General features: G+C 43.3%; 1 protein-coding gene across 1 annotated transcript in view; it reads left to right on the forward strand.

Annotated features, from left to right (window-relative positions):
• The window catches only part of PAPOLG (poly(A) polymerase gamma), a 62,484-nt gene that overhangs the window by 11,118 nt on the left and 24,993 nt on the right, over window positions 1-26,373 (forward strand). The window contains exons 6-11 of the mRNA XM_077812026.1: window positions 3-56; window positions 5,161-5,272; window positions 6,943-7,032; window positions 23,870-24,008; window positions 24,193-24,265; window positions 24,339-24,459. Coding sequence (XP_077668152.1) covers window positions 3-56; window positions 5,161-5,272; window positions 6,943-7,032; window positions 23,870-24,008; window positions 24,193-24,265; window positions 24,339-24,459 — 589 coding nt within the window. The remainder of the gene's footprint in view (window positions 1-2; window positions 57-5,160; window positions 5,273-6,942; window positions 7,033-23,869; window positions 24,009-24,192; window positions 24,266-24,338; window positions 24,460-26,373) is intronic.

Raw genomic sequence — 26,373 nt, forward strand, 5'->3', positions numbered from 1 at the left:
AGGCGATAGAAGATGCGTATGTACCAGTTATCAAGTTTGAATTTGATGGTATTGAGGTAAGAATTAAAGTTTAGTGTCTTGTTAAAATGCAGATGATTGGTTTTTTGCTTTGGAATTTGAATGATATATCACTGGTTCTGGTCTCACTGGCACAACAAACTGTTTTGAAAGGTTATTCATTAGTACTCCAAAGTCTAAGGGCTTGTGTACACAGCTCTGCAGTTCAGATTATGGGGTGTGAATTGCAGCATGCACCAAAGTGCTACACTGCAACTCCCCCATGTGGACACTGCTGGCAAGAACTAAAAGGCACCTAGCTCACGTTAACATAGTCCTAACCCAAGCTAGGTGCCTTTTAGTTCATGCCAGCAGTGTCCACATGGGGGAGTTGCAGTGTAGCACTTTGATGCATGCTGCATTTCAGACCAGCCTTAAGGGATGTCTACACTGCAAAGAAAAACCCACAGCTGGCCTAAGTCAGCAGACTCAGGCTGAGAGGCTGTTACATTGCTGTGTAGACTTCCAGGCTTGCGCCCGAGTACTAAGACTCTCCCATCCTGCAGGGTCCTAGGGCTCAGGCTCCTGTCCATGCCCTGAAGTTTACACAACAATGAAACTGCTCCACAGCCTAAGCCCGAGTCAGCTAGCACAGGCCAGCCACAGGTGTCTAACTGCTGTGTAGGCATACCCTAAGAGCTCGTCTCAACAAACATCTAGTTTGTGGCAAGCTGGGGTGGGCTGGATTCACACACTAGTTTGCTGCAGTCTCATTGTTTGTGTGCCCCCTGCTGATACAAATTAATAGTCTTGTTTCAAAGAGGACCAGATCAAAGTGTGTTAACACTGTTAATGTATGTCAGCAGAGTACTTGAACAGATAGCCCTAGTGTGGGCTAGATTCACACCCCAGCTTGCCACAAACTAAATGTTCACCTAGACAAGTCTTTAAACTACTACAAAGTTAGTCAGGCTCTCATGTGGGCCATGCCTTTTCCCCAGATTGCATTACACTAAACTTCTATTTTAGGGTATGTCTACACTAGAAATGTAAATTGAGCTATTTTAGGTTGATTGACAGCCACCTCGGTGATTACTGCTGTGGTGCATGTCCACACTACCCTCCTTGAGTCAGTGTTGCATGTCCTCACCAGGAGTGCTTCCACTGACCTAAGAGAGGCAGTGTGGGGAGCTCAGAGGCCTGCTGGAAGCTTGCCCCACAGGGTCCCAGCGGGCTGCCCTATCCCTGTTTCCCATCAGGAGCGAGAGGGGGGAGAAGCTGCTCAAGGTTTTTCAGCTCCCCACTGGGAGCAGAGCAGCCTTGTCAATTTCTTGGTAGGGAAGGGGAGCAGGGCCTGGTAGCCCAGGGCTTTTTGCCCCAGCTCCCAGCCAGGAGCAGGGTCTAGCCTCCCAGGGCTCCTGCCATGAAATTGACAGACAGCCAACAGCTGAGGTAAGTAACGCAGACACTGCATTGCCCTAATTACATGGACGTGAGTCCTATGCTTCTCGTGAAGGTGGAGTTATGATGTCGGTGTGGTAGGGCACTTACCTCATCGGGAGCAAGGCTGTAGCATAGACACTGACCTAATTAGGTTGACATAAGCTGCCTAACTGTCATGTAGACTAGGCCTTAGTGGAAAAAAATATCTGCAGGATGAAAATCAGAGCTAGGGTTTTGGGATACACACGTTCCTACTCAGTGACCCCACTTCTTCTCCCCTCTGCCCCTGCAGTGTATAGCATGAATTGACTTGAGTAAACATGGTGGGACTTTCAAGGAAGAACACTTCATATTAGTGAAGCAGAAGAGACTTGCCAACTTTTAGAACAGGAGTTTCCAGTTTGTCCCTGAGGCTGCTTGTGACCCTTCAAGGAAACTGAATTAAATATTCATTTTTCTTCTAAATTAAGTGTGTTCCCTGAGCCACAGACTCTTAAAATGAAGTGTTTGAATTACCTCTCACTGCAGTGAGTGGAGAGTGTTGCAGAGGAAGGCAGTTCTGTGGAATAGTTCTGGTGGGAGCCAGATGTGTGCTGAGCAGCTACTGTCCCTTCTCTGCTGTAGCCACTTAGCTTCCTGCTGGTTGGCTACTATATTTCAGCAGAGGGAGGTAAGTGGCTCATTTGCTCCAGTCTGCCAAAGACCCAGAGCAGGGTTTTGTCTCCAGAAAAAAGAAAAGGAGTACTTGTGGCACCTTAGAGACTAACTAATTTATTTGAGCATAAGCTTTCGTGAGCTACAGCTCACTTCATTGGAATGCATCCGATGAAGTGAGCTGTAGCTCACGAAAGCTTATGCTCAAATTGGTTAGTCTCTAAGGTGCCACAAGTACTCCTTTTCTTTTTACTGTAAGGAGAGTGATCACTTAAGATGAGCTATTACCAGCAGGAGAGCAAGGGGAGAAAACCTTTTGTAGTGACCATCAAGGTGGGCCATTTCCAGCAGTTAACAAGAACGTCTGAGGAACAGTGCGGGGGGTGGGGAGGAGAAATAAACATGGGGAAATAGTTTTACTTTGTGTAATGACCCATCCACTCCCAGTCTCTATTCAAGCCTAAGTTAATTGTATCCAGTTTGCAAATTAATTCCAATTCAGCAGTCTCTTGCTGGAGTCTGTTTTTGACGGTTTTTTTTGTTGAATTGCCACTTTTTGGTCTGTAATCAAGTGACCAAAGAGATTGAAGTGTTCTCTGACTGGTTTTTGAATGTTATAATTCTTGACGTCTGATTTGTGTCCATTTATTCTTTTATGTATAGACTGTCCAGTTTGGTCAATGTACATGGCAGAGGGGCATTGCTGGCACATGATGGCATATATCCCACTGGTAGATGCGCAGGTGAACGAGCCTCGGATAGTGTGGCTGATGTGATTAGGCCCTATGATGGTGTCCCCTGAATAGATATGTGGACACAGTTGGCAACGGGCTTTGTTGCAAGGATAGGTTCCTGGGTTAGTGTTTTTGTTGTGTGGTGTGTGGTTGCTGGTGAGTATTTGCTTCAGGTTGGCCTGTCTCCCAAGATCTGTGAGTGATGGGTCATCCTTCACGTTCCAGCAACTCTTGGACCTGTGCAGAGGGAGCCACATGAGGTGGCTGAATACATTAGCTGGGCAAATTAACCGGTTTTTGCAAATACCGGTTTGCTTAAACAGCGAGAGAGCCAGATAGGACAAACGTGAACGTTTGAGCGAAAGTTGAGACAGTAATGCCAAACAAAGACTGTCTAAAAGTTCCTCATTTAAGTCCTGGTTCACAGTATCTGCCAGTTGCGGGGAATGCTGTCAGAAGTCAGTAGTGTGTCTGAGGATCAGGGTGCTATTGATACATGTTCTAGTGTTAATACCTACACGGTACATCACCAGAAGGTCTTGGCACTGTATATTGTATATTCTACTTTAACTCTTCACAAAAGTAGCTTATTGTTTACAATCCAACTTAAACTGTCTAAATACTAAATATGCATCAAGGAACAGGAGTTGCAAAATGAGAGGGAATTTCAGAAAATGTAGGTAGCGACTGAGGTTTTTTTGAGTCTTTCCTGTTATGGATCGCTATCTAAGCAAGATATTGTATTTTGGGTCCTTATTTCCTTGAGATTAAGCACTACGTTCATACAAGTAGACCAGACTGCTATTTATCTCTTCTTTTCCCCCTCCCCCACCCCCCAATGAATTGTATTGCTATATTGCCTTAATATATGGACAAGACAAGTCAGAATACTCGGAGCAGTACATCTGCTCTGATGGGCAGATGCCTCCAAGAAAAATGCAACTGTTGGCAGAGTAGTATAGTGTTGCTGACGTGACTAAATCAACATCTAAAAATTCAGAGGACGAAATTAAGAAACGGTACTGAAAACTAAAGATGTAAATATCGGTTAAAGTTAACTGGTTAAATTAAATTATTAAAATTATATCATTAACTGAGGTCGCTCCGGCCGGGCTAGCACAGTGGGGGTTCCAGCGGCTGTTCCGGCCAGCCTGGCATGGCAGGGGGGCGGAGGTAACAGTTAAGGTCGGTTAACAGTAAACATAATGCTTACCAGTAAATCTTTTACATTCCTACTGAAAACAGCATCTGGTAATTGTTGCTGCTTATTTTTTTCTTTACGCAAATCTTCCTTGTCTGAGTCTAGAATACTTCTTGACATAGTGGGGGGGAAAAAAGCACACATGGCTACATAGCCATAGCAAAGGATATAAAGTTCAAGGCCCACATTCTTCAAGCTGAGCTTTACCTGGTGCAAGTTAAGAGGAGGAGCATGGGCAAAGATTGCTTTAAGCTACCCTTGCATTCCCCTGATTACAGTTGTGCTGGTCTACTGCATAATAGGGGTCTGAAGACCTGTGTATCTTATGCTAGCTTTTCCTGAATGCAGGGATCAGCCCCACAAACACCCTGACCATGCCCCACATGCTGGGTCACAAGGAGGGGGTTGCATAAGGTTACTATTGTGGTTCTACATCACTCAAGGATTCCCAGATGTAGGGAGAATGTGATGCTCTGGTGGCTCAAAGAAGCTTTAACAGGCTGAAGAATCTGGTCCTGAATCTTTCTCACAAAATATGAACTCTAAAGACTATTCTCTTCATGAAAAGACAAGTTTTTGTAGAAAGTACAAAATAAACACAGTATCTGTAATACCACAAGAACCATTAATGCAGAAAGAAAATTATCCAGCCTTTAGTCATGTATAGCAGAGCTGGTCAAATTCTTTAATTAAAGAAAGGGGTTGATGTCTTGCATAGAAAAGTTCCATTTTTGGTTTTCAATGAAATGTCAATTTGTTTAGAAAACCTCCACTACTTGAAAATTTTTTAATTTTGTTTTGAAACTTAAATTATAAGCAAAATGGCTTCTTTCCCTTTTAAAAGGGGGCGGGGGGGGGGAGGGGAGAGTGGCCTTTCCTGTCAAAAGAAAAAATGTGAAGTTTCAAACAAAGCAAAAATGGTTTTCCTCCCCCACCATGAAACATACTTCTTGACAGCTGTATGTCCTGTTTTCTTGATATATCTAATGCACTAAATCCTAATAATCTGGTGGTAAACTCTCCAGATTTGCGTAATTGTAGCATTCATTGAGCAGAATTTAAAATTGTTACTTCAGCTTATACTTCTCTATAGATGCAAAGTATAATGCACTTTAAATTTTTCTCCCTAAGATTGATCTTGTGTTTGCAAGACTGGCTGTACAGACTATTTCTGATAACTTGGAACTTCGAGATGATTCGCGTCTAAGAAGCCTGGATATAAGATGTATACGAAGCTTAAATGGTAACTTCTGTTTTAATCTTAAATCTGATAACTCATTCATGTGGGATAAGAAAATATTTTGTAAAATGTTAAATTGTATTAGAAATAGACATGTATTTTGTTTACAAATTACCTTTTCCAAGTTTGTACAAAAAAGACATTACTCCTATTGCATAGATTCCTAATATTCTCCTGTATGCTTTATTGGATGAGATCTGAGATATTTAGATACCACAGTGATGGGTAAGTTTTAAAAAAAAAAAAAATCTGGATAGATCAAGGTTCTGTCAGTTCTGGATATTAGACACTTTAATGAGTAGGGCAAATGTCTGACAATACCTAACATTTTCCTGATTCTTTGTTCACTGTGCTTATGCCAGTTGGTTGCCTCTTCCACTACAGGGGGAGATGTATGCCATTGCTGCTGTATATAAATAGCTAAAAGAACGAGGAGTACTTGTGGCACCTTAGAGACTAACAAATTTATTTGAGCATAAGCTTTTGTGGGCTAAAACGCACTTCATCGGATGCATGCAGTGGAAAATACAGTAGGAAAAAAAAATATATATATATATACACACACACACACACACACACACACACACACAGAGAGAGAACATGAAAAAATGGGTGTTGCCATACCAATTATAACAAGAGTAATCAGTTAAGATGAGCTATTATCAGCGGGGGGGGGACGGGGACGGGACCTTTTGTAGTGATAATCAGTATGGCCCATTTCCAACAATTGGCAAGGAGGTGTGAGTAACGGGGGAGGGGGGCAAAAAATAAGCAATAAGAAAAAAATATTCTTTATGGTGTCCATTAAATTAGGCTTGAATAAAGACTGGGAGTGGATGGGTCATTACACAAAGTAAAACTATTTCCCCATGCTTATTTTTCCCCCTACTGTTACTCACACCTTCTTGTCAGCTGTAGGAAATGGGCCATCCTGATTATCACTACAAAAGTCCTGTCCCCCCGCTGATAATAGCTCACCTTAACTGATTACTCTTGTTCTAGTTGGTATGGCAACACCCATTTTTTCGTTTGTGTGTGTGTGTATCTTCCTACTGTATTTTCCACTGCATGCATCCAATGAAGTGGGTTTTAGCCCACAAAAGCTTATGCTCAAATAAATTTGTTAGTCTCTAAGGTGCCACAAGTACTCCTCGTCCTTTTTGCTGATACAGACTAACACGGCTGCTACTCTGAAACCTGTCATAAATAGCTAAAGCACTTGACATGAGGTGATACCTATAAAAGTAACTATTGCTATGAATTACTTAAAGCAAAGGCAGTCTTCTGTTACTTAGAGCTTAACCTCACTACTCAACAGTCCTGAGTTCTGTCTAATTGTGTATAGCTGTTAAAACTGACCGACTTGGCTCTCAGATCTCCTCTTCTCCTCCCTCCCTTCCCCCCATCTCATGCAGAATGGACTTTCACTTGTTAAATTGTTGATTATAGCTGCAGTCTAAACTCTGAAAACCTGTTATATTCACAAGGTATGTGGGTGCATACTGGAGACTACTAACGTGTCCTCTAACCGTATTTACAGTAGTAAAATATGGATTTTGTTTATACAAGCAATTGTTATACAATGCTTACTTTAGAAACTCTTTCAACAAGACTAAAGTGGTAAACTAGTAAAAAGCTGAGATTATTAAATTTGCAATTTAAATCTCTTGCAGGTTGCAGAGTTACTGATGAAATTCTGCATTTAGTGCCACACAAGGAGAACTTCAGACTAACCCTTAGAGCAATTAAACTGTGGGCAAAACGTGAGTAAAACACAATCATTCTTGATCTCTACCCAGAAGCTTAATTGTTCCTGAAAAGTTCATGAAAAGTCTAGATAACTGAAGGCTGAGAGTAAAATGTCTAATCACTTAAGGAATATTTCATGGGGTAATTCAGGAATCTTTTAAAAAGGCCAAACTTTCCATATATGTGATCGTGAATAAGAACTGCGATCTTTATTTCAAAACTAAATTTTATTCAGACATGCTAAAGTAGTAAACACTCATAAATAGTGTATTGAGTAGTCATGATGCTAGGTAAATAGTCATACATAGACGGTGAGGCAAATGTCTCCGTGGGGGTCAAAGTAGCTTAAAGCACGTTCATATATTTGTCATGAGAACTGCTGAACACCACCTTTTCACACAATAACTCTCTACTTTTCGTATGCCTATTGCACAATGGATTACATAAACTTAACTAAACTTCTTCTTTGAGTGTCTGCATATTTTCACTCTTGGGATGTGCCAACCGGTGCAATTTGGACAATGGAATTTTCTGGTAAGAGTGCTCATTAGAGCACTCCCACACCCTTCCTGCCCCTCACCCCAGTGTTTGAGTACATTCTCAGGCTTTGGCACCAAATGCTGCCTCAGTTTCTTCCAACTGCAGCAGACAGATGGATATGGACTTCTCTGGATCTCTTAGATCCATAGTTTTTTGTTAAGTGCCTTGGTGGGTGGGAAGGAGAGCGGGCGGTTGTGTTTTTTTGTTATTTTTTTTTGTTAAGATTAATCAATTAATGTTAGGTTAGGTTTTAGGATGGTTCAGATATTCAGTAGCACTTGGTACAGTTGTCCACGGCAGATTTGAAGATGAAGAAACATGGCTTTAAAAGATGACATGCCATAGTCGCACCCTTACCAGATGTCTTAAATGCCTTGGGAAAGGCATTCCCCTTTGCCTTGTGCTATTTATACTATGTTCATTCCCCAGGCCAGAAAGAGACTAAACAGACTCCAAGCTTTCTTACTGCAGGAGGAGTTGACTGCCAGACCTCTGGGATTATAGGTGTTGAAGAGATCTGAAGGAAAGGATAGGAGGCCTGAATAGGCTCAGAGTACTTCTGCATCCAAGCAGGCTACCATGGTAAAGGTGTCTGCCTCAACACCAAGCTCCAGTTCCAAATCAGAGCCATCTGTACCTAAGACATCAAATCTGTTTCCAAAATGCTCGAGCCCCTCTGACATTCTGGGGGGCAATCCAGACTAGTGGGGGACTGTCAGCACTGCCCTGCAAACTTAGGTGCCTCACAATGCTTTGCTGCTGTAGCTCTCACCTGGGCCACTCAGACTTCCAGCGCACAGGTAAGACCCTGCATATCTGAAGCCTGTCAGCCACACATCAGTCACACACTGGCTTCCACCAGGCTTGGTTATCACTTTCAAGGTGACCCCAACACATTCAAAGTCTCGAAGTTTCCCCCAAAATGTGTCCTGGACACTCAAGATACCTTAGAGGGGCAATAGATCCAATATTTCTACCCTAAATGGAGTTACCTGCACAGTTTAAAACACTGGATTAGTTTTGATTAAAGAATGAAACATATTTAACTACAAGGAGATAGGTTTTAAGTGAGTATAAGGCAGAAATGGTTACAAGAGAAACAAAAATAAAATGCTTCCTAGTACTAAAACTTAACAAACTAAACTTTGGTTCAAGGTGAAGTCCCTTGCCATGTGTTCCCAGTAACATTGCTGACTGAATTCTCAGGCCAGAACCTGCTCCCAAAGTCCAAAGGCTGTTTCTTTCCTTTTTTTTTCTTTTTTTTTCTTTCCTTTTCTTGGGGTGTTTGTCCCTCACTTTTACAGTTCAGTCACACTCTGAAATTTTCCTGAGGGTTACCCCTAGATAAAGTTACATCCCACTGTGAGGATGGAGACAAGGAGTCTGGCGGTGAAAGAGGTTCCATGCTGTTTGCTAAAATGCAGATTGATCTGTTCCTGCCCCTCCTTCTTTGCCACAGAATCACCATTTGACAGGTGACTGCCCATCAATTTTAACAACATCTAGCTAGAGGCATCAGCTTGTCCTTTGTCTTTAAGAAGCTGGTTTACCCAAACTTATTTGGTAAATACATTTTAGACCTAATTTCAGCTTATGTTCATAACTTAACATATAACGTTGCTACATACATTTCACCATGATATTATTCATCAGGAAGTTATTAGTTTTCAAATTATACCTCACAAGGCATATTTTGTACAAAGATTATTACAATGGTTTGTAGGGAGGTGGTTCCAGATAAGGGACCCAAACAGCCAGATAACATACCAGAACAAAGTACTTCAGTTCCAAGGAAAAGGAAGGCTAAATCAAAACATATCTGACCTCCTCACTCTGGTGACTCATCAAAAAATTCTCACCTTTATCCCTTTTACAAGTTCCACTTTCAGTCCTTTGACCAATAGGTTTCGTTATTGGATCTGCACTTTGAAGGAGAGCTGGATAAGTGATTTCAGAGGTAGACTTTTTTTTCACAACACTGTTCCCCTGCTCAGTTTGAGAATGACATCCTGTGGTCAGATTGGCATATGCTGCCTTGGGCATCCTGCCTGACTCCTAGTTTCCCTAACCATTCTCAAAAGCCAGGATTCCCGGTTCCAGATTAAGGGAAATCTAGCTCTACGGACCAGAGACAATCGGATCCTCAACATTTGGAACACTTTCCCTCTTTAGTGTCTGGTATACTTTCTGAAGAAAAGGAGGATCCACCTCTTCAAGTGAAAAGCAAAAAGAACAAGAGTTAGAGAGTGATTCTCTTCCTGATGAGAATGTGAGTGTTGCTTCTGCATCATCCCCTTCTGAGGACTCTATCCAGTTTCATGAATTGGTGAACAGGAAGGTGCTAGTTTTGAAGTTCTTCCAATGGTTGCAGACATGTCCTCCACTCAGGGGTGCACTCCTAGTGCACCAAAGCTGGAGAACTTACATCCTCTGGCCCCTTGTAGCCCCTCCTCATGCTATTTACGGTCAGCACTGCCCAATCCCCCTCAGTTCCTTCTCACCACTTGCAGCTGGATTGGGTGCATTCTGTGTGGTATCTTCCCTCACACTTCACTGTTTGTGCTTTGCTGTGAGCTTGTGTATATAGTTTTAGAAGTATCCTTAGTATTTAGTTAGCTTAGGATTTAGCCTGGTGTGATGCCCTCACCAGGTTTTAAACACTGCCGGTTGTGTGGGGTGGCTATCCCTAATAGGGATTTCCCCCACACTGTTTTTACTCTGCCTTGGAGAAGGGCACATTTAAAGGAAAGTGTTCCATCTGTAAGTCATTCAAAAAAGAATGCTGGTGACTAGAGACTTCGTGCTTGAAGCAGCACCTTATGGAGCAGGCCACGAGTCTTGCTTTGGTAACTGGAGACCTCTGCCAATTGTCCAATCCCGCAGAGCACTTCAGAGCTGGTAGGGGCTGTTGTTCCACAGCCAGATTCAGACTCTGAGGGAAAATGAGTCTCAAAATGGATGAGAACCTTTGCAAAGTTAGGAGAGATTCCTCCTCCTCCTCCCCTAAGAGGAGTGCAAACTGACAGATTCCTCTGGTACACAGGATAGAGGCAGGCTGTCTATCCAGTACTGAGATGAGAACAATTTGACAGTATACTGTCAAGTCTGGTACCAATGACGTTGGTGTTGACACCAATTTGTTTCTGGTCTGTTGACATATCAGGCACAATCTGTCTTGCTTTGCCTTTCTGCCCCAGACATTCTATTTAATTCAGTAGCACTCAACTGTAGTGGCCTCTTCTGTGTTATCAATACCTCCTAGACTGGTTAGAGAATATTCACTGTTATCAGCACTGTCTTCTGCACTGCTTAAAAATCAGGATGCAGAACTAAATTTGGCCCCTTTATTGGTACTGAGGAGTCATCAGTCGAGCTACAATCTTCAGTAATGACCGTTTCGGAGCAGACCACATCTGCAGGACTGGTACTGGGCTCGACTTCATTACTGATGTCCATTCCGGTGTCATGTGAGTGCAATGCCCCTACCACTACTCAAGGCACCAGCTGCTTTGCCATCATCAGCATTGATGCAGCCTGCATGTTGGGCTTCAGGTGAGGCTGGATGTTTGCTTGGTCTACCTGAGTGGTTCCTCCGTTGCCACTGCTTGGAAGTTTCTTCAAGGGAGAATTTGGGAACATCTTCTGCCTCTGTCACTTTCAAAGTGCTATTCTCATTTTTTGAGACCTCCTGGGGATCACGAGCAGTATAGAGATTGGCACTGCTCCCACAGTAGGGTTAAGGGTATTAGTCCAGTTCCCACTGGCCACCAATGCCATATCCTTATCCTCAATGGCCTCCTTGGGATGTTCCTCAATCTGTGAGGTCCCAATGCACAGGTCAGTCCAGAGCAAGGTCACTGATCTTTGTTCATCCTCACTCTGAGCTAGTTCAGTCTCAACCATTGTTACAGAGGCAGGTGTTGCCACAGGAGATTTCATTGGTTCCACTTCATTTTTCCACTGGATGATTCTATGGTGCCAGCTTCCTCTTGTCCTGTACCTGAAGATTTTAAGTCATATCAAGGTCTCCTGAGGTGAATGGCTACAGGCTTGGGCATTCAGACAATTTGTTCAGGACAGTACTAATAAGTTGGTATATTTTCTCCAATCATTGGTTCCCAGGAGAATAGCTCTCCCTATAAATGAAGCACTTTTTGGAGCCTGCAAAAATGTACCCTACGTTCCTTACTGCTCACAGTGAAGCATACTGAAAAGAGGTATTGTGCCCTTATGCAGGGTTTTCAGTGCTTCTGCTCTCATCCAGCCTCTAACTCACTTGTCATAACAGCAGCAAGTGAGAGATTGCATCAGGGGAGATATAAATGGTTAGATTTAATGGGAAGAAAAAACTTACTCGACCTCCTCTTTACAAATTTGCATTGCTAATCAGCAGGTACTGTTAACCTCCTAATTTACAAAATATGTCCAAATTTACATATAAATTGCTAGAATCCTCCTGGGAAGAGTTTAAGGCATTCATTGTGGAAGGTCATCTGGTGGCCAAGAAGTCACTGCAATCCACACAGGACACGGAGCACACTTTTTCCCCAGGATTATTGTCTCATGGTTACAGAATTCTGGCATAGCTTCTGAGGTCCAACAAAGCATAGAGGACTTACCTTTTGATGGTTGGTAAGTCCCAGAAGAAGTCATTTCCTGGTCCCAGTAATAACCAGCCAGCTCCTCACCTATCAAGAGCAACACTCCAGTTATCAACTTCTCAACCATATCACCTCCATTTGCAGGCAAGCTATTTCGCTTTTACGGGCTTGGGGAAACAGTAACTATGGACAAATTATCCTAAGTACTGTGGGATAAGGTTATGCCATCCTGTTCCTGTCCATTTCCCCCTTCTTACCCCGTACCCCATCCCTTTTCAGGGATCCCTCTCAAGTCACTGCTCCTACAGCAGGTCCAGGCTCTGTGTGCTTTGGGAGCTGTAGAAGAGTTTTCCCTTCAGCATTAGGGGGAAAGGGGTTTTACTCATGGTATTTCCTGATCCCCAAGTCCAAGGGAGAGTTGAGAGCTGTGTTTGAACAAGTACAACAAATGCATAAGAAGCATCAGTGTCACCCTAGTGATTCTCACCAAGTTGGATGAATATGACTAGTGTGCTGATCTTCAAAAAGCCTACCTCCATGTGACAATTCTCCCAAGCCATATGAAATTTGAGATTTGTAGTAGTAGGTCAACATCAGGACATAGTGCTCCTCTTTGGCCTATTCTCAGCTCCACATGTATTTACTAAATGCATGACTGTAGTAGCAGCATATCTCAGAAAAAGAGGCATTAATGTTTTTCCTTACCTGGATGATAGGTTAATGAAGGGAAAGTCCAGAAATCAAGTCCTACATCATGTCCATTTCATGCTATGTCTCTTTGATCATCTGGGTCTGATTTGAACAAAGAAAAGTCAGCATTAAACACACCCAATTGAGTTCATTGGGGTCCTATTGGACTCTGAGTTAAAGGGATTTTATGCTGAATGAGAAATTTCAAGCAATTTGTTGCCTGTGTCTGTCCCTCTGATCTCATCCTTCAACTATAGTCTGTATGCCTGAAGTTGCTTGGTCATATGTCCACTTGCATGTACATTGTCCAGTATGTGAGATTGTGTCTTCATCCTCTTCAAGGCTGGTTGAAGTTGACTTATCTCCTGAATTTTAATCACTGGACAGCCTAGTAAAAGTGCTACCAGCCCTCCTGGTGTTTGTAGAGTAGTGAACACATCAGATCAATGAATGCACCAAGCAGGACCATAATTATAGAAACCTTGGAGAGCACATTTAGGGACATTGAAAGTTCAAGGTTTGTGGACAGAACAGAAAGATTCTCTTCATATCAATGTCCTGGAACTTTGAGCCATTTACAACACATGCTGGACCTTTTGGGCTCAGATCAAGGGCACAGTGGTTCATATACTCTCAGACAATACCACCACAATCTGTTTATGAAAGAAGCAGAGAGGAGCCTGCTTCAACCAGTTCTGTCGTGGAGCAATGAAGTTTTGGCACTTTTGCATCAAGGAAGCCATCATTCCCACAGTTGCACTCTAACTGGGTGCTCAGAATCAGTGGCTGATAATCTGAGCAGGCATTTATCCCAGAATCACAAGCAGTCCATCACCAGGATTCTGAGGTCCATCTTCAAAGAATGGAGTAGTCTGAAGATTTACCTGTTTAGACCAAAAGGCAGCAAACAGCTGTCAGTTTTTGTTCTCGAGCAGATCTCAGTCCAGTCTCTTTAACTGATGCCTTCCATCTGAACTGGGGATTAGCAATGATGTATGCCTTCCCCAAGCCAATCCCACTCATTCCTCAAGTTATTCTCAAACTGAAGTTAGATTATGCCAAACTGATACTCGTTGCATCACTGTGGTAAACGCAGTGTTGGTTCTCTAACTACCTCAATCTATCTGACCTTCCAGATATCTTCTGCTGTATCCCAACCTACTGATTCAACACCATGGTCAAATTTGGCATCCAGCACTGGGCAATCTGCACCTCACAGTGTGGATGCTGCATGGGTAGGTGAAGAGGAAGGATGCTGTTCAGAAGCAGTCCAGTGACTTTTACTTAATAATAGAAAACATTCCACTGTGTTTATTGATTTGGCCAAGAGGAAACATTTTTTTGGTTTGGTCACTAGCTCAGAGAATTCAGATGAGTCTAGCCCACATTCAGGACACTTGGGATTACCGGATTACACCTTCAGTCCTCAAGTTTCTGTTTGCTGGTAAGTAGACAGTCAATCTCTGCATTCCATCCTCTGATTCAGTGGAAGTAAATTTTTGCTAACTCTGTGGTAGTTCTTTCCACCTCTGAAGAAAACTTCCATTGTGGGATCTTAACAGTGTACTGGCTGTCCTCCTGGAACCTCTGTTTGAGCCCCTAGCAAATTGTTCTCTATCCCTCCTTTATTAAAAATCGTTGTTTTTACTGCCATAACATCTGCAAGGAGAGTAAGCAAATGGAAGGCGCTAATGGAAGGACCTCCATATATGCAGTATTTCAAAGATAAAGTGACCCTAAGGCCACACTCAAAAAAAAAAAAAAAAAAAAAAAAAAAAAAAAAAAAAATTCTGAAGTGGTTTCACAGTTAGCTATTAACAGAGCAATTTTCTTATTAGTATTCTTTCCTAAGCTATGTTCAAGTCTAGATGAACAGCGGCTTCATATGTTGCATGTGAGACAATGCTTTGCATTCTATGTAGAGAAGGCGAGACCATCTCATTGATTGCATTGATTCTTTGTCTCCTATGCAGGATGGATGAAGTGTCAGGCAGTCTTCAGACCATTTCCAGGTGAATAACTTCCTGCTTTACCATGGCATATGGAGTGACTCAAACTACAACAATCGCATAGTCTGCAGAAAAGAGTGAGGGGGGATTTGATAGCACCCTTCAACTACCTGAAGGGGGGCTCTAAAGAAGATGGAGCTTGGCTGTTCTCCGTGGTGGCAAGGAGCAATGGTCTCAAGTTGCAGTGGGGGAGATTTAGGCTGGATATTAGGAAACTCTTTTCCACTAGGAGGGTGGTGAAGCACTGGAATGGGTTACCTAGGGAGATGGTGGAATCTCCATCCTTAGAGGTTTTTAAGGTCCGGCTTGACAAAGCCCTGGCTGGGGTGATTTAGTTGGGGTTGGCCCTGCTTTGAGCAGGGGGTTGGACTAGATGACCTCCTGAGGTCTCTTCCAACCCTAATCTATGATTCCTCAGCAATGTTTTGATATTGGATATTTGCAAGGCCACTACATGGCCTTCAGTGCATATTTTTACCAAGTACTATGCTGTTACAACTGCATCTAGATCACATGAAACTTTAGGAAGTTTGGGAAAGTTCTGCAGTTGTTCTTTAAGTAGACTGAGCCCCAAGTCCTTCTTGACTTGTGAGTCAAGTGAGTGGAATAAAAAATCTGCAACCACTCAAAGAAAAAATTGTTACCTACTTGTACTTTAACTGGTATGTGGGTGTAGATGTCTAGTCCACGACCCACTCTGTCTCAGTTTGATGTTCGGTGCGAAGGAACTAAGGAAGGTCAGGATGGTGCTGTACTTAAATAGCCAGTGGAGAGCTATGAGGGGCCAGAGCGCCACCCTGACAGGGAGTACTAAGCAAAGGTCACCAGCTTCAGTCTGCTGGGCACACTGACACACCTGAGTGGAATACATATCTGCACTCACATTTTGAAGACCAACAGAGAACCATTTTTACCTTCAGTGGCTTTCGAAGAGGTCACCCACCCAGTTTTTGACATTTTAGATACCACTTCAGGAAATCCAGTACCTTTACCAATACTAGATGGACTTTGGGAACCAGATAAATCAATAGGGTCAAACCCTTCTTCCTATCAGCCAGTTTCAAAGAAAGCTGACAAGTCATATCAGATTCCTTAGGAAAGATCCTTCTGTTTTCCTCTACACCTTCCTCTTAACTGACTGACTTGTTGCATCAGCTATGGTCAAATGATCCAAAACTGATCATTTTCCCCTCTTTGATAAGGAGTAAGAGTTAATTCTCTAGGAAGAAAATTGAACATGAGTGGCCAATTACTAAGCAGTCATGTAAAGGTACCAATTCCATTTTTGGGGACACTATCTCCCTTTTCACTAAAAATCTTCCAGAGATCAACAAAACTAGCTAATGCCCTCCTAAAAAGTCAGAACATCATAAAGCATGCACTTAAAGAATCATCTGAGGTATCGGACACTGCATCTGGATCAGTTTCTTCGTTCACTGATCTCTGCAGATGTGTGACTAAGATCTTCCTCTCTGCCTCCGGACACAGCCTAGAACAGAGGATCTTCCTTTTAAGGGTGACTATTTATGTAGTCAAAACTGATAAAGTTATAGGAAAGACAAAAGAAACTGTTTTCTGCAAGATCACTGGGACGGTTTCAATCCTTTAGTCACCTGGTCCCATGTTTAGATATTGTAAGCATTACTACCCACCTTCATCTTACTGCACTCAAACAGTATCAGCATCAACAACAGTCCTCCTTTGTCTTAGCAGAGGAAGAGAGCCTTTAAACATCAGAGGAGGATGAAGAATTCTTCTGCAGCCTAACATAAGGCAACAAAGATAGCCGATTTGACATGAGGTTTGAGATCTGTGAACCAAGCCTGGATCATTCTATCCTTGTCTCAGAATTCCATGAGTCATAAAAATATCACTTCAAACAGACGAATGTTAGACATAATAAAGGAAGGCTTATACTATCCAATTTGAATACCTTCCTCCTCAAAACCCCCCCACTCCTCCCTTTCTAGGGGGTCTATCTCACAAGAGGGTACTAAGAACACAAATACAAACTCTGTTACAAGCAGGAGCAATAGAGGGGGTCCTAGAAAAGTTCTGGAACCAAGGGGTTTATTTACAATTTTTTCTGATTCCAAAGAAAAAGGGATTCCCAGACCAATCCTAGAGCTGGACAGTATGTTCGAAGTAATCACCATTCCCCAAAAAAGCCACTAGCCTCTCTAATGTGGTGGTTGAGCCTAGAGAATGCTCTTGGAGTATCATTCTACCTCCCCCACATTCCTGCAATAGCTACATCAAATGTATCCAAGAAGGGATGGGGAAGGGGTATCTCAATCTATTCAAGGTCTCTGGACTCCTCGAGTCACACTTGCACATGAATGTTAGAACTGAAGGCCATCCTTCTGGCTGTCAAGTCATTCCTTCTACAGGTACAGGACAGGGTGGTTCAAGTCACCACAAATATGTCAGCAATGTATTGTGAACCAACAGGGAGGGGCATGTTCATCTCAGCTTTGCAAGGAGGCAAGAAAACTATGGAACTGGTGTATTCTACACAGTCTCTGATTGCCCTGCACGTAGTGGGAACTCACAAGCAGCTCACGGGCAAGCTGAACAGAGATTAGACTAAGATGCTTGAGTGCTTAGTAAAGGACTCAGTAGTTCAGGACATTTTCAGCCTTTGCAACTTTCTGGACATGGATATTTTTGCACCAGGTTAAATACAAAATTCCTTTGTTTTTCTTCAAGAGAAGGCTTGCATATTCGCGACAGATGCCTTTTTTCTCTGCTGGGGGACCAGTTAACTTTCCTCCTTTTCCCACTAATGTTAAAGATAGTGAAAAAGATCTATCAAACTTAGCCAAAATTATGCAAGTTGCTCTGGCATGGCTGAGACCGCAATGGTAGATGCACCTAATTCTTCTTTCCAAGGGGAAATGCAAACTTCTACCAGTAACACCAGCCCTATTGTCCCAGCAGGGAGGGAGAGTTCTTTATCTAACTCTCCAATTGTTACATCTAACTGCTTTGGACTTTAACAGATCTAGAAAGATCTTGCTCTGTAGAAGTGCAGCATGTCCTAATTCTAGGAAACAGTCAATTAGAAAATGTTCTGATTTTAAATGGAAGATATGTCTGATAAGGTTATTGATCCAGTATCTGCTCCAATTCAATGTATTTTAGAATATCTAGTACACCTAAAATGTGAGTTTGTCTATTTCTTTGCTTAAGGTCCATCTAGTGGAAATAGCCACCTTTCATAATTCTATTGATGGTGTAATCTATTTTCACTTGACTGTTTTTAAAAACAGTTTTAGAGGAGTTTTGCTCTTCTATCCATTATTAAGAAATCCAGTTCCTCCATGGTTATCTAAATTTGGCATTAATACATTTTATGACTATATGCATTTAGACATCTCTCAAATTGTTCATTGTTTCATCTCTCCATTAAAAAAAGCCTTTATAATAGCAATCTCTTCAGCTAGAAGAATGAGGGCTTTTCTACACTAGCGAGTTTTGTCAATGAAGCTAATGTCGACAAGGAAAAATTGACAAAATAAAGTTGCCAAAGTGTCTACATTTGCTCCCTCTGTCGACAGATCATGTCCACATTTGGGGCACCTTTGTCGACAGTGAGAGCAATGGCCTGTGGATATGTATCCCACAATGCCTGGCAACACCATCTGTCGCTAGGTGTTGTGGGAATGCAGAAACGAAGCGCCGCGCATCCTGGGATGTGCAAAATATATGGTCATGCACCACTTTGTGTCCCACCCCTCCAATGGTTTCTGGTTTTCTTTCGCACTGTTTTTCCAACCGTCATTCTTTTGTAGTGCGTGCCAGCATCTGCAGTGAGAGAGGATGGATCCTGTACTTCTCTCCTATGCGCTGTTAGCTGTCGTGAGGACATCACGCATGGCAACACAGTTACTCGCAAAGTTAACAGAGGATGAATTGCAGGCACCTGAGTGTGATAGGAATGGCAGCAACTTATCAGTGCTTTGTGCATTCACAGATCAGCTGCATATGGTAGAGCATCCCTTTTGGGCTAGGGAAACAAGCCTTGATTGGTGGGATCACATGTCATGCAGGTGTGGGATGACTATCAGTGGGTATAGAACTTTAGGATGTGTAAAGCAACCTTCATGGAGCTATTTGCTGAGCTGGCCCCCGACCTGTGGCACAAGGACACCAGATTGAGAGAAGCGTGTTGCAGTCGCACTGTGGAAGCTGGCGAATCCAGACTGCTACCGGTCAGTCGCAAATCAGTTTGGAGTGGAGAAAGTCCACTGTTAGGGCTGTATTACTCCAAGTGTGAAGGGCAATACATCGCATCCTGCTGCATAGGACCATGGCTCTGGGAATGTGCATGACATAGTGAATGGCTTTGCAGAGATGGGTTTCCCTAACTGTGGCGGGGCGATTGATGGTGCACACATTCCAATTTTAGTGCCAGACCACCTTGCCTCTGAATACATCAATCAGAAGGGATACTTCTCCATGGTGTTGCAGGCGCATGTGGATGACCAGGGGCGTTTCATGGACATCAGTGCAGGCTGATCTGGAAAGGGTGCATGACGTACGTACCTTCAGGAACAGTGGCCTGTACAGAAAGCTGCAGGCGAGGACTTTCTTTCCAGACCACAAGTTCACAGTGGGGGATGTGGAAATGCCCATAGTAATCCTGGTAGACCCCTCTTACCCCTTACAGCCCTGGCCCATGAAACCTTACACAGGGCACCTGGACATCAGCAAGGAGCATTTTAACAAGCTGAGCAGGTGCCGCATGGTAGTCGAATGTGCCTTTGGCCGTTTGAAAGCTCACTGGAGGTGTTTAAATGGCAGGCTAGACCCCCCCCCCCCCGCCCAGTAACACGTCTGCTTTGGAGTTGCTTTCCTGTTGCATCCATGTACAATTTTGGGGCCCAAGATCCATGCAACAAAACGCTTTAGAAGCCTGTACCCGAGAGTGAATTGACTGCTATACGCTTTTATACAGAATAAAAATGCTGTACCATTAAATACCTTAGGCTTTATTTGTTGTTAAAAAGGGTAAAGCCTCACAACTGTTTGTGGCTCCAGCTATCCTTGTGCAAGCTATCAGAGGGGCTGGAGTGATAGGGAAACTCAGGAGTGCTGTGGAGTGAACAGGAATGTGTGGGCGTCGGGGGGGGGGGGGGGGGGAGGAGTTGGCAAAGAATTGTGCATCTGCTGCAGAGGTGCTTGAACTCAGATCCGCTCAGTCTGCAGCTGTATCAAGGACTTGAGCATCTTTGTCTGATCCTCCATCACTTTTATCATCCGCTCTGTCGCTTGCCTAGCAAAAGCAGCAGTCTCTTTTCTGTCCTGCCTTTCGGCTTCCCAGCACTCTTTCCGTGCCCCGGTCTGTCGCTCATCGCGCTGCAGCACCTCGCAGAACATCTCTCCTTTGCTGCGCCAAGGATTTTTTCTTATCTGCCGCAGCCAGTCCGTGGGGGTGCGTGATGTGGTCTTCAAGGTCTGTGCTGAACAGAAGAGGGATTGTTTTATTCCAGCAAATGACTGAAACGTTTTAGTAAAACGGACCTTCTGCCGAGAAAGTGATTTCTATGAGCAAGCACACAGCTCTACGAGCACCCCAATCATGGTGAGTTTCAGGAGTGGAAAGGCAGTTGTGCGTACGGACAAAAAGATTATGGTTTGCAGGGCAGTTTTGAAGGGAACTCATTCTAAAATTATCCCACAATTTTTCACAGGTAGCCAACCTGCTGCTGACATCTCGCTGATGAGGGTGACTAGGGAAACCAGTGCTCAGCTTCTGAATGCTTGTGGCTTTCACCCCAGTCTATAGGCAGCTCAGCTATGTGCCACTTTGCTAAATGGCAAGATACAGTTACCTACAATGGGGGGACCTAACAAGGCTGCAATCCCTTGGAATCTGCAGTAGAGGATTAACAAGTACCTCTTGGAAACTTTCTAGAGCTTCTCTCAGGAGGATTCCCTGCAGGTCTCTATGTCCATCGACACCCTGCTTGGCGATGCAGATTAGCTACACACTACTTGCCTCCCACTTTTCAATTCCCTACACAAGCCATAGCAACTTACCCAGAGTCTCATCTGCTTCCTGCTCCACATTGAGCACTTCTAGAGTGGAAAGCTCCTGGCTGCATGCCCCAGCAGGCGACCCTGCTGGGAGCACCTCAGCCTCTTCTAGCTTGATTTCTTCATCCACAATTACAGCCTCAGGGTTACCCCCTCTTTCTGCTGCCTGCAAAGTATCCACGGGGCTATCGGTGATGGAGGTGGGGTCACTACCGAGGATAGCATTCAGCTCCTTATAGAAGCGGCAGGTCTTGGCGCACCACCGGAGCGATGGTTCACTTCCCTCACCTTATGGTACGCCTGCCTCAGCTCCTTTATCTTCGCTCTGCACTGCTGCATGTCCTGATCATAGCCCTTATCGCGCAAGCCTCGAGAAATTTGCCCATATGTGTCCTGATTCCTACGGGTCACTCACAGCTGAGACTGAACAGACTCCTCTCCCCATATACTGATCAGATCCAACAACTCAGTGCCGGTCCAAGCGGGAGCACATTTGGGGCGATAGCCAGCCATGCTCACCTGGGAAGCCAGCAAGCAGGAAATGAGATTTAAAAGCCCTGGTGCTTGCAAGGGGAAGGGGCGCGTTGGCTGCAGGGCAGCAGAGTTCAAACTGCTGACCAGAGTGGCAGCAGCATGGGAATTGTGGGATAGTTTCCTGGAGGCCAATAAAATTGGAGGTAAAACCTGTGGTGTCTAGACTGGCTGGCTGTCGACAATAAAGGGAGGGGGGAAAGACAAAAATCTCTCGCAGGGGATAGAAGTTTTTTGTCGCCAAAACTGGGGGAGGGGGGTTCTGAAAAAGGTGATCTTGCAGTGTGTACGCTATTGCTGTTTTGTTGCCAAAACCCCAGTTTTTGGCAACAAACTTGCAAGTGTAGACAAGCCCCCAGTTAACTGTAGGCCTTGATGGCTGGCCCTCCTCTTACAATTTTCTGTAAAGACAAGGAGGTACTTAAGCCTCACCCCAGATTTCTCTCTAAACTAATTGATTGGTTAACATGAAAATCAATTTCTCTTTCTCTCCCTCCCCAACCTCATGTTGATAAGTGAATCTGGATTGCATTATTTAGATTTTAAAAGCTCCTTATTTTACTGTCTGACTGCGGAGTTTAGGATTTTCTCCAAAACTGTTCACTTGCTGTGCTGAAAATTGCAAACACCATGCTTTTTCTGTGCCAACATTGTCTAGATTGGTTATTAAAATTGAGTATTAAAATTATAAGATATCTTCTCTCTCCAGCACTGGGTCTCAGAAACTATCTCTACTAATTGTATTTTAGATATGATGCCCTTATTGAGATATGTAAAGCTGCCACTTTGGGGTTCAGTTCATACTTTCACGAAATTTTATGCTTTTAGATTTATCTGGTAGATCTGATGCTCAGTTTGGCAGGGCGATGTTTCAATCTCTATTTAATTAGGACCTTGTGTCCCTCCATCCTTTGCTGAATATTGCTTGTCAAACTACCCCAAGAGTGAGGCTATGCAGAGGACCTTCAAAGAAGGAATGAAGGTAACCGGAGTTCTTCCAGATGGACGCTGCATTTTCATGCTGTCCACACACCTTCCCCTCTTCCGTAGAGTCCTAAGTAATACCACTGTACTTGGCACTAGCTGTGGGGGGGAACTGAGCAAGTGCTCACACCATGCTCCTTTTTATGGCCACGCCCTTACAACATGCTTGAACACTGAGGGGACTAGGAGGAGGGGCTTGTGGGCACTCACTGGCCGTATTACCAGAAAGTTCCATCAGATGGCACATCACGAAAGTGAATATGCAGAGTTAGTGTCAGAGAAATTGGGTTACAAGTGAGTAAACTTCATGTATAACAACAACAAAAAGACACAAAATAAGTGCCTTCAGAATAAATGTTATGGGAATTGAAATAAATTGCAATTTGGGGAGCAGTAAACTGGATGTTTGACAGATGACTCTACTGACCTGAACAGGCTTTATCTTGTCTGACTTCTAAAAGTAAACCATTGAATCTGGCTAATGTTTAAATGGATGACTGAGAACTGTTACTGTTCTAGACTTGTTGCTGCTTTGTGATAGTAATGGTTATTAATTATTTTGTCTTGCCTATGGACAATGTGAAGTGTTCTGAGATCCGCTTTTGGTCTTTGAATGAAAATTACAATCTCTAGCCCATGATCTTGGTTAGTCTGAAATAAGACAAGATTAGGATGGAAAAGTCCATGGGTAATCATGTGCACCAAACTGTTAACTTGAGAAACATCTTTGAGATGGGAAAGAATTGCAGTCTGCCTTGATAGGAGGGATCTCAGATAGTGCTGATCCAAAACTGGCCAAACTTTCAAAAATGTAATGAGAAAATTCTTAGTAGGCCTCTGTCAAAATGTTGACCAGCTCTATTCTCTGAGCAGGACTTGGATGGCACTGAAATCCTGTGAAGTCGGGGAGACGAGTTGTTGAATCTGGCTACAAATGCTTTCCTTCCCTGGCATAACTGGGGTCTGAGCAAGGCTGCCTGGAAAACACTAATGAAAATGCTCATTGACTAAAGTAGCTACAAATATGCTGTCAACACTTTCATATGTGGATTTTGCTCAGTATCTTGTTGTATTCATATGATGTGGTTCAGGCCCATCAGCCCCCAAGTCTAGAAAAGGAAGGCAAATTTTAAAGGCTCCCCTCTCCAGCCACCAGAACAGTGCAAGAATCAGTGCAAAATGAGCACAGCCAAAGAGCCCTCTGGTTCTGCAAATTGGAAGTATGTGTATGGGGCCTTCAGTATATCTTACCTTGAGAGACGGGGAAACTGGATTCAAATATCTTTTTTGGCGCTTAAATGGGAATAAGTAGACGTAATATAATTAAGTATAATCTGTAAAGGCTGGGTTGTAATCAGTTTTGTTAAATATTTTCTAGAGCTCTAAGTTTTTGGAAAGAACCATACTTGCACACTTTAAAAATAAAGGCTAACTTTAAAATGTGTATATTCTAGGACGTGGTATTTATTCCAATGTGTTGGGATTTCTTGGTGGTGTTTCCTGGGCGATGCTGGTAGCAAGAACATGTCAGCTCTATCCAAATGCATTGGCATCTACTCTAGTTCACAAATTCTTCCTAATTTTTTCAAAATGGTAAGTTTTTAAACACTTCTCATAGCCCCCCCCCTCCAAAATTAGCTAAGCATTGTCTTGTCAAACTAGTTCTACACTTAACTAGACTTAAGCTAAATTGTCTTCATTTTGTGTAATTTTAAAGAAAAATTACTTTACATGGACAAAACTATACATGATAGTCATTCTTTGGTCTCTTGTACAGGGAATGGCCAAATCCTGTGTTGCTCAAACAACCTGAAGATAGCAATCTAAATTTGCCAGTCTGGGACCCTAGGGTATGTAGATCTCTTTTCTTTCTTAATTTATAATCACTTTAAACACACTAATGGAACCATTCTAATGCCATAGGTAAACCCATCTGACCGATATCATCTAATGCCCATAATCACACCAGCCTATCCGCAGCAGAACTCTACGTATAATGTGTCTACTTCAACACGAGCAGTAATGGTAGAGGAGTTCAAGCAAGGTAATGCAGTTCAAACCTCTCCATACTTTTTACATGATCTAAAAATGAGCCAAAATAAATAGATGCCAAGTAAAAATTTTCTTCCTTTAGAAGAAAACACATTTATATGCTGTGAGGACCAATCCGGCACTGGCAGGAGGATGGAACAGATGAACTACACAACAGAACCACTAACCCAGGAACTTATCCTTGCAACAAAGCCCGTTGCCAATTGTGCCCACATATCTATTCAGGGGACACCATCACAGGGCCTAATAACATCAGCCACACTATCAGAGGCTCGTTCACCTGCACATCCACCAATGTGATTTATGCCATCATGTGCCAGCAATGCCCCTCTGCCATGTACATTGGTCAAACTGGACAGTCTCTACGTAAAAGAATAAATGGACACAAATCAGATGTCAAGAATCATAACATTCATAAACCAGTCGGAGAACACTTCAATCTCTCTGGTCACGCAATCACAGACATGAAGGTCGCTATCTTAAAACAAAAAAACTTCAAATCCAGACTCCAGCGAGAAACTGCTGAATTGGAATTCATTTGCAAATTGGATACTATTAATTTAGGCTTAAATAGAGACTGGAAGTGGCTAAGTCATTATGCAAGGTAGCCTATTTCCTCTTGTTTTTTCCTCCCCCCCCCCCCCCCCGATGTTCTGGTTTAACTTGGATTTAAACTTGGAGAGTGGTCAGTTTGGACGAGCTATTACCAGCAGGAGAGTGAGTCTGTGTGTGTATGGGGGTGGGTTTTTGGAGGGGGGTGAGGGAGTGAGAGAACCTGGATTTGTGCAGGAAATGGCCTAACTTCATTATCATGCACATTGTGTAAAGAGTTGTCACTTTGGATGGGCTATCACCAGCAGGAGAGTGAATTTGTGTGGGGGGGTGGAGGGTGAGAAAACCTGGATTTGTGCTGGAAATGGCCTAACCTGACGATTACTTTAGATAAGCTATTACCAGCAGGACAGTCGGGTGGGAGGAGGTATTGTTTCATATTCTCTGTGTATATATAAAGTCTGCTGCAGTTTCCACGGTATGCATCTGATGAAGTGAGCTGTAGCTCACGAAAGCTCATGCTCAAATAAATTGGTTAGTCTCTAAGGTGCCACAAGTACTCCTTTTCTTTTTGCGAATACAGACTAACACGGCTGTTACTCTGAAACCTGTCATTATGCAAGGCACTGCATTTAGCCGTATGGAGTGGAAATCTATCAACTGCATGAAAAAACTTGCACAGATACAGACAGACATCATCTTCCTTTCCAAATGCAAACAGATGGACATCGTACCAAAAGGACTGAAGGTAAAAAATCCATTGCAATCTACATACCACACAGACTATGCTGACAGCTTGTGCCACACGCTCTCAAAGAAACTGCGGAATCACCTGATCAACATCCTCTACAGCAAACAGGGAAAGATTAAGAATGAGCTCTCAAAAATGGATACTCTCATAAAAAACCAACCTTCCACACAAACTTCCTCGTGGCTGGATTTTACTAAAACTAGACAAGCCATTTACAACGCACACTTTGCTTCTCTACAAAAGAAAAAGGACACGAAACTTTCTAAACTACTACATGCTACAAGGGGCCACAGCAATGGTTCCCTCAACCCACCCAGCAATATTGTTAACCTATCCAACTATACTCTCAGCCCAGCAGAAGCAGCTGTTCTATCTCGGGGCCTCTCCTTCTGCCCCTCCACCCCCACGAACATGATACAGTTCTGTGGTGACCTAGAATCCTATTTTCGACGTCTCCGACTCAAGGAATATTTCCAAAATACCTCTGAACAACATACTAATCCACAGAGGTCTCCCTACCAACACTACAGAAAGACGGATTCTAGGTGGACTCCTCCTGAAGGTCGAAACAGCAGACTGGACTTCTACATAGAGTGCTTCCGC

The sequence above is a fragment of the Eretmochelys imbricata genome, chromosome 3 (assembly GCF_965152235.1).
Source record: "Eretmochelys imbricata isolate rEreImb1 chromosome 3, rEreImb1.hap1, whole genome shotgun sequence".
Lineage (NCBI taxonomy): Eukaryota > Metazoa > Chordata > Testudines > Cheloniidae > Eretmochelys > Eretmochelys imbricata.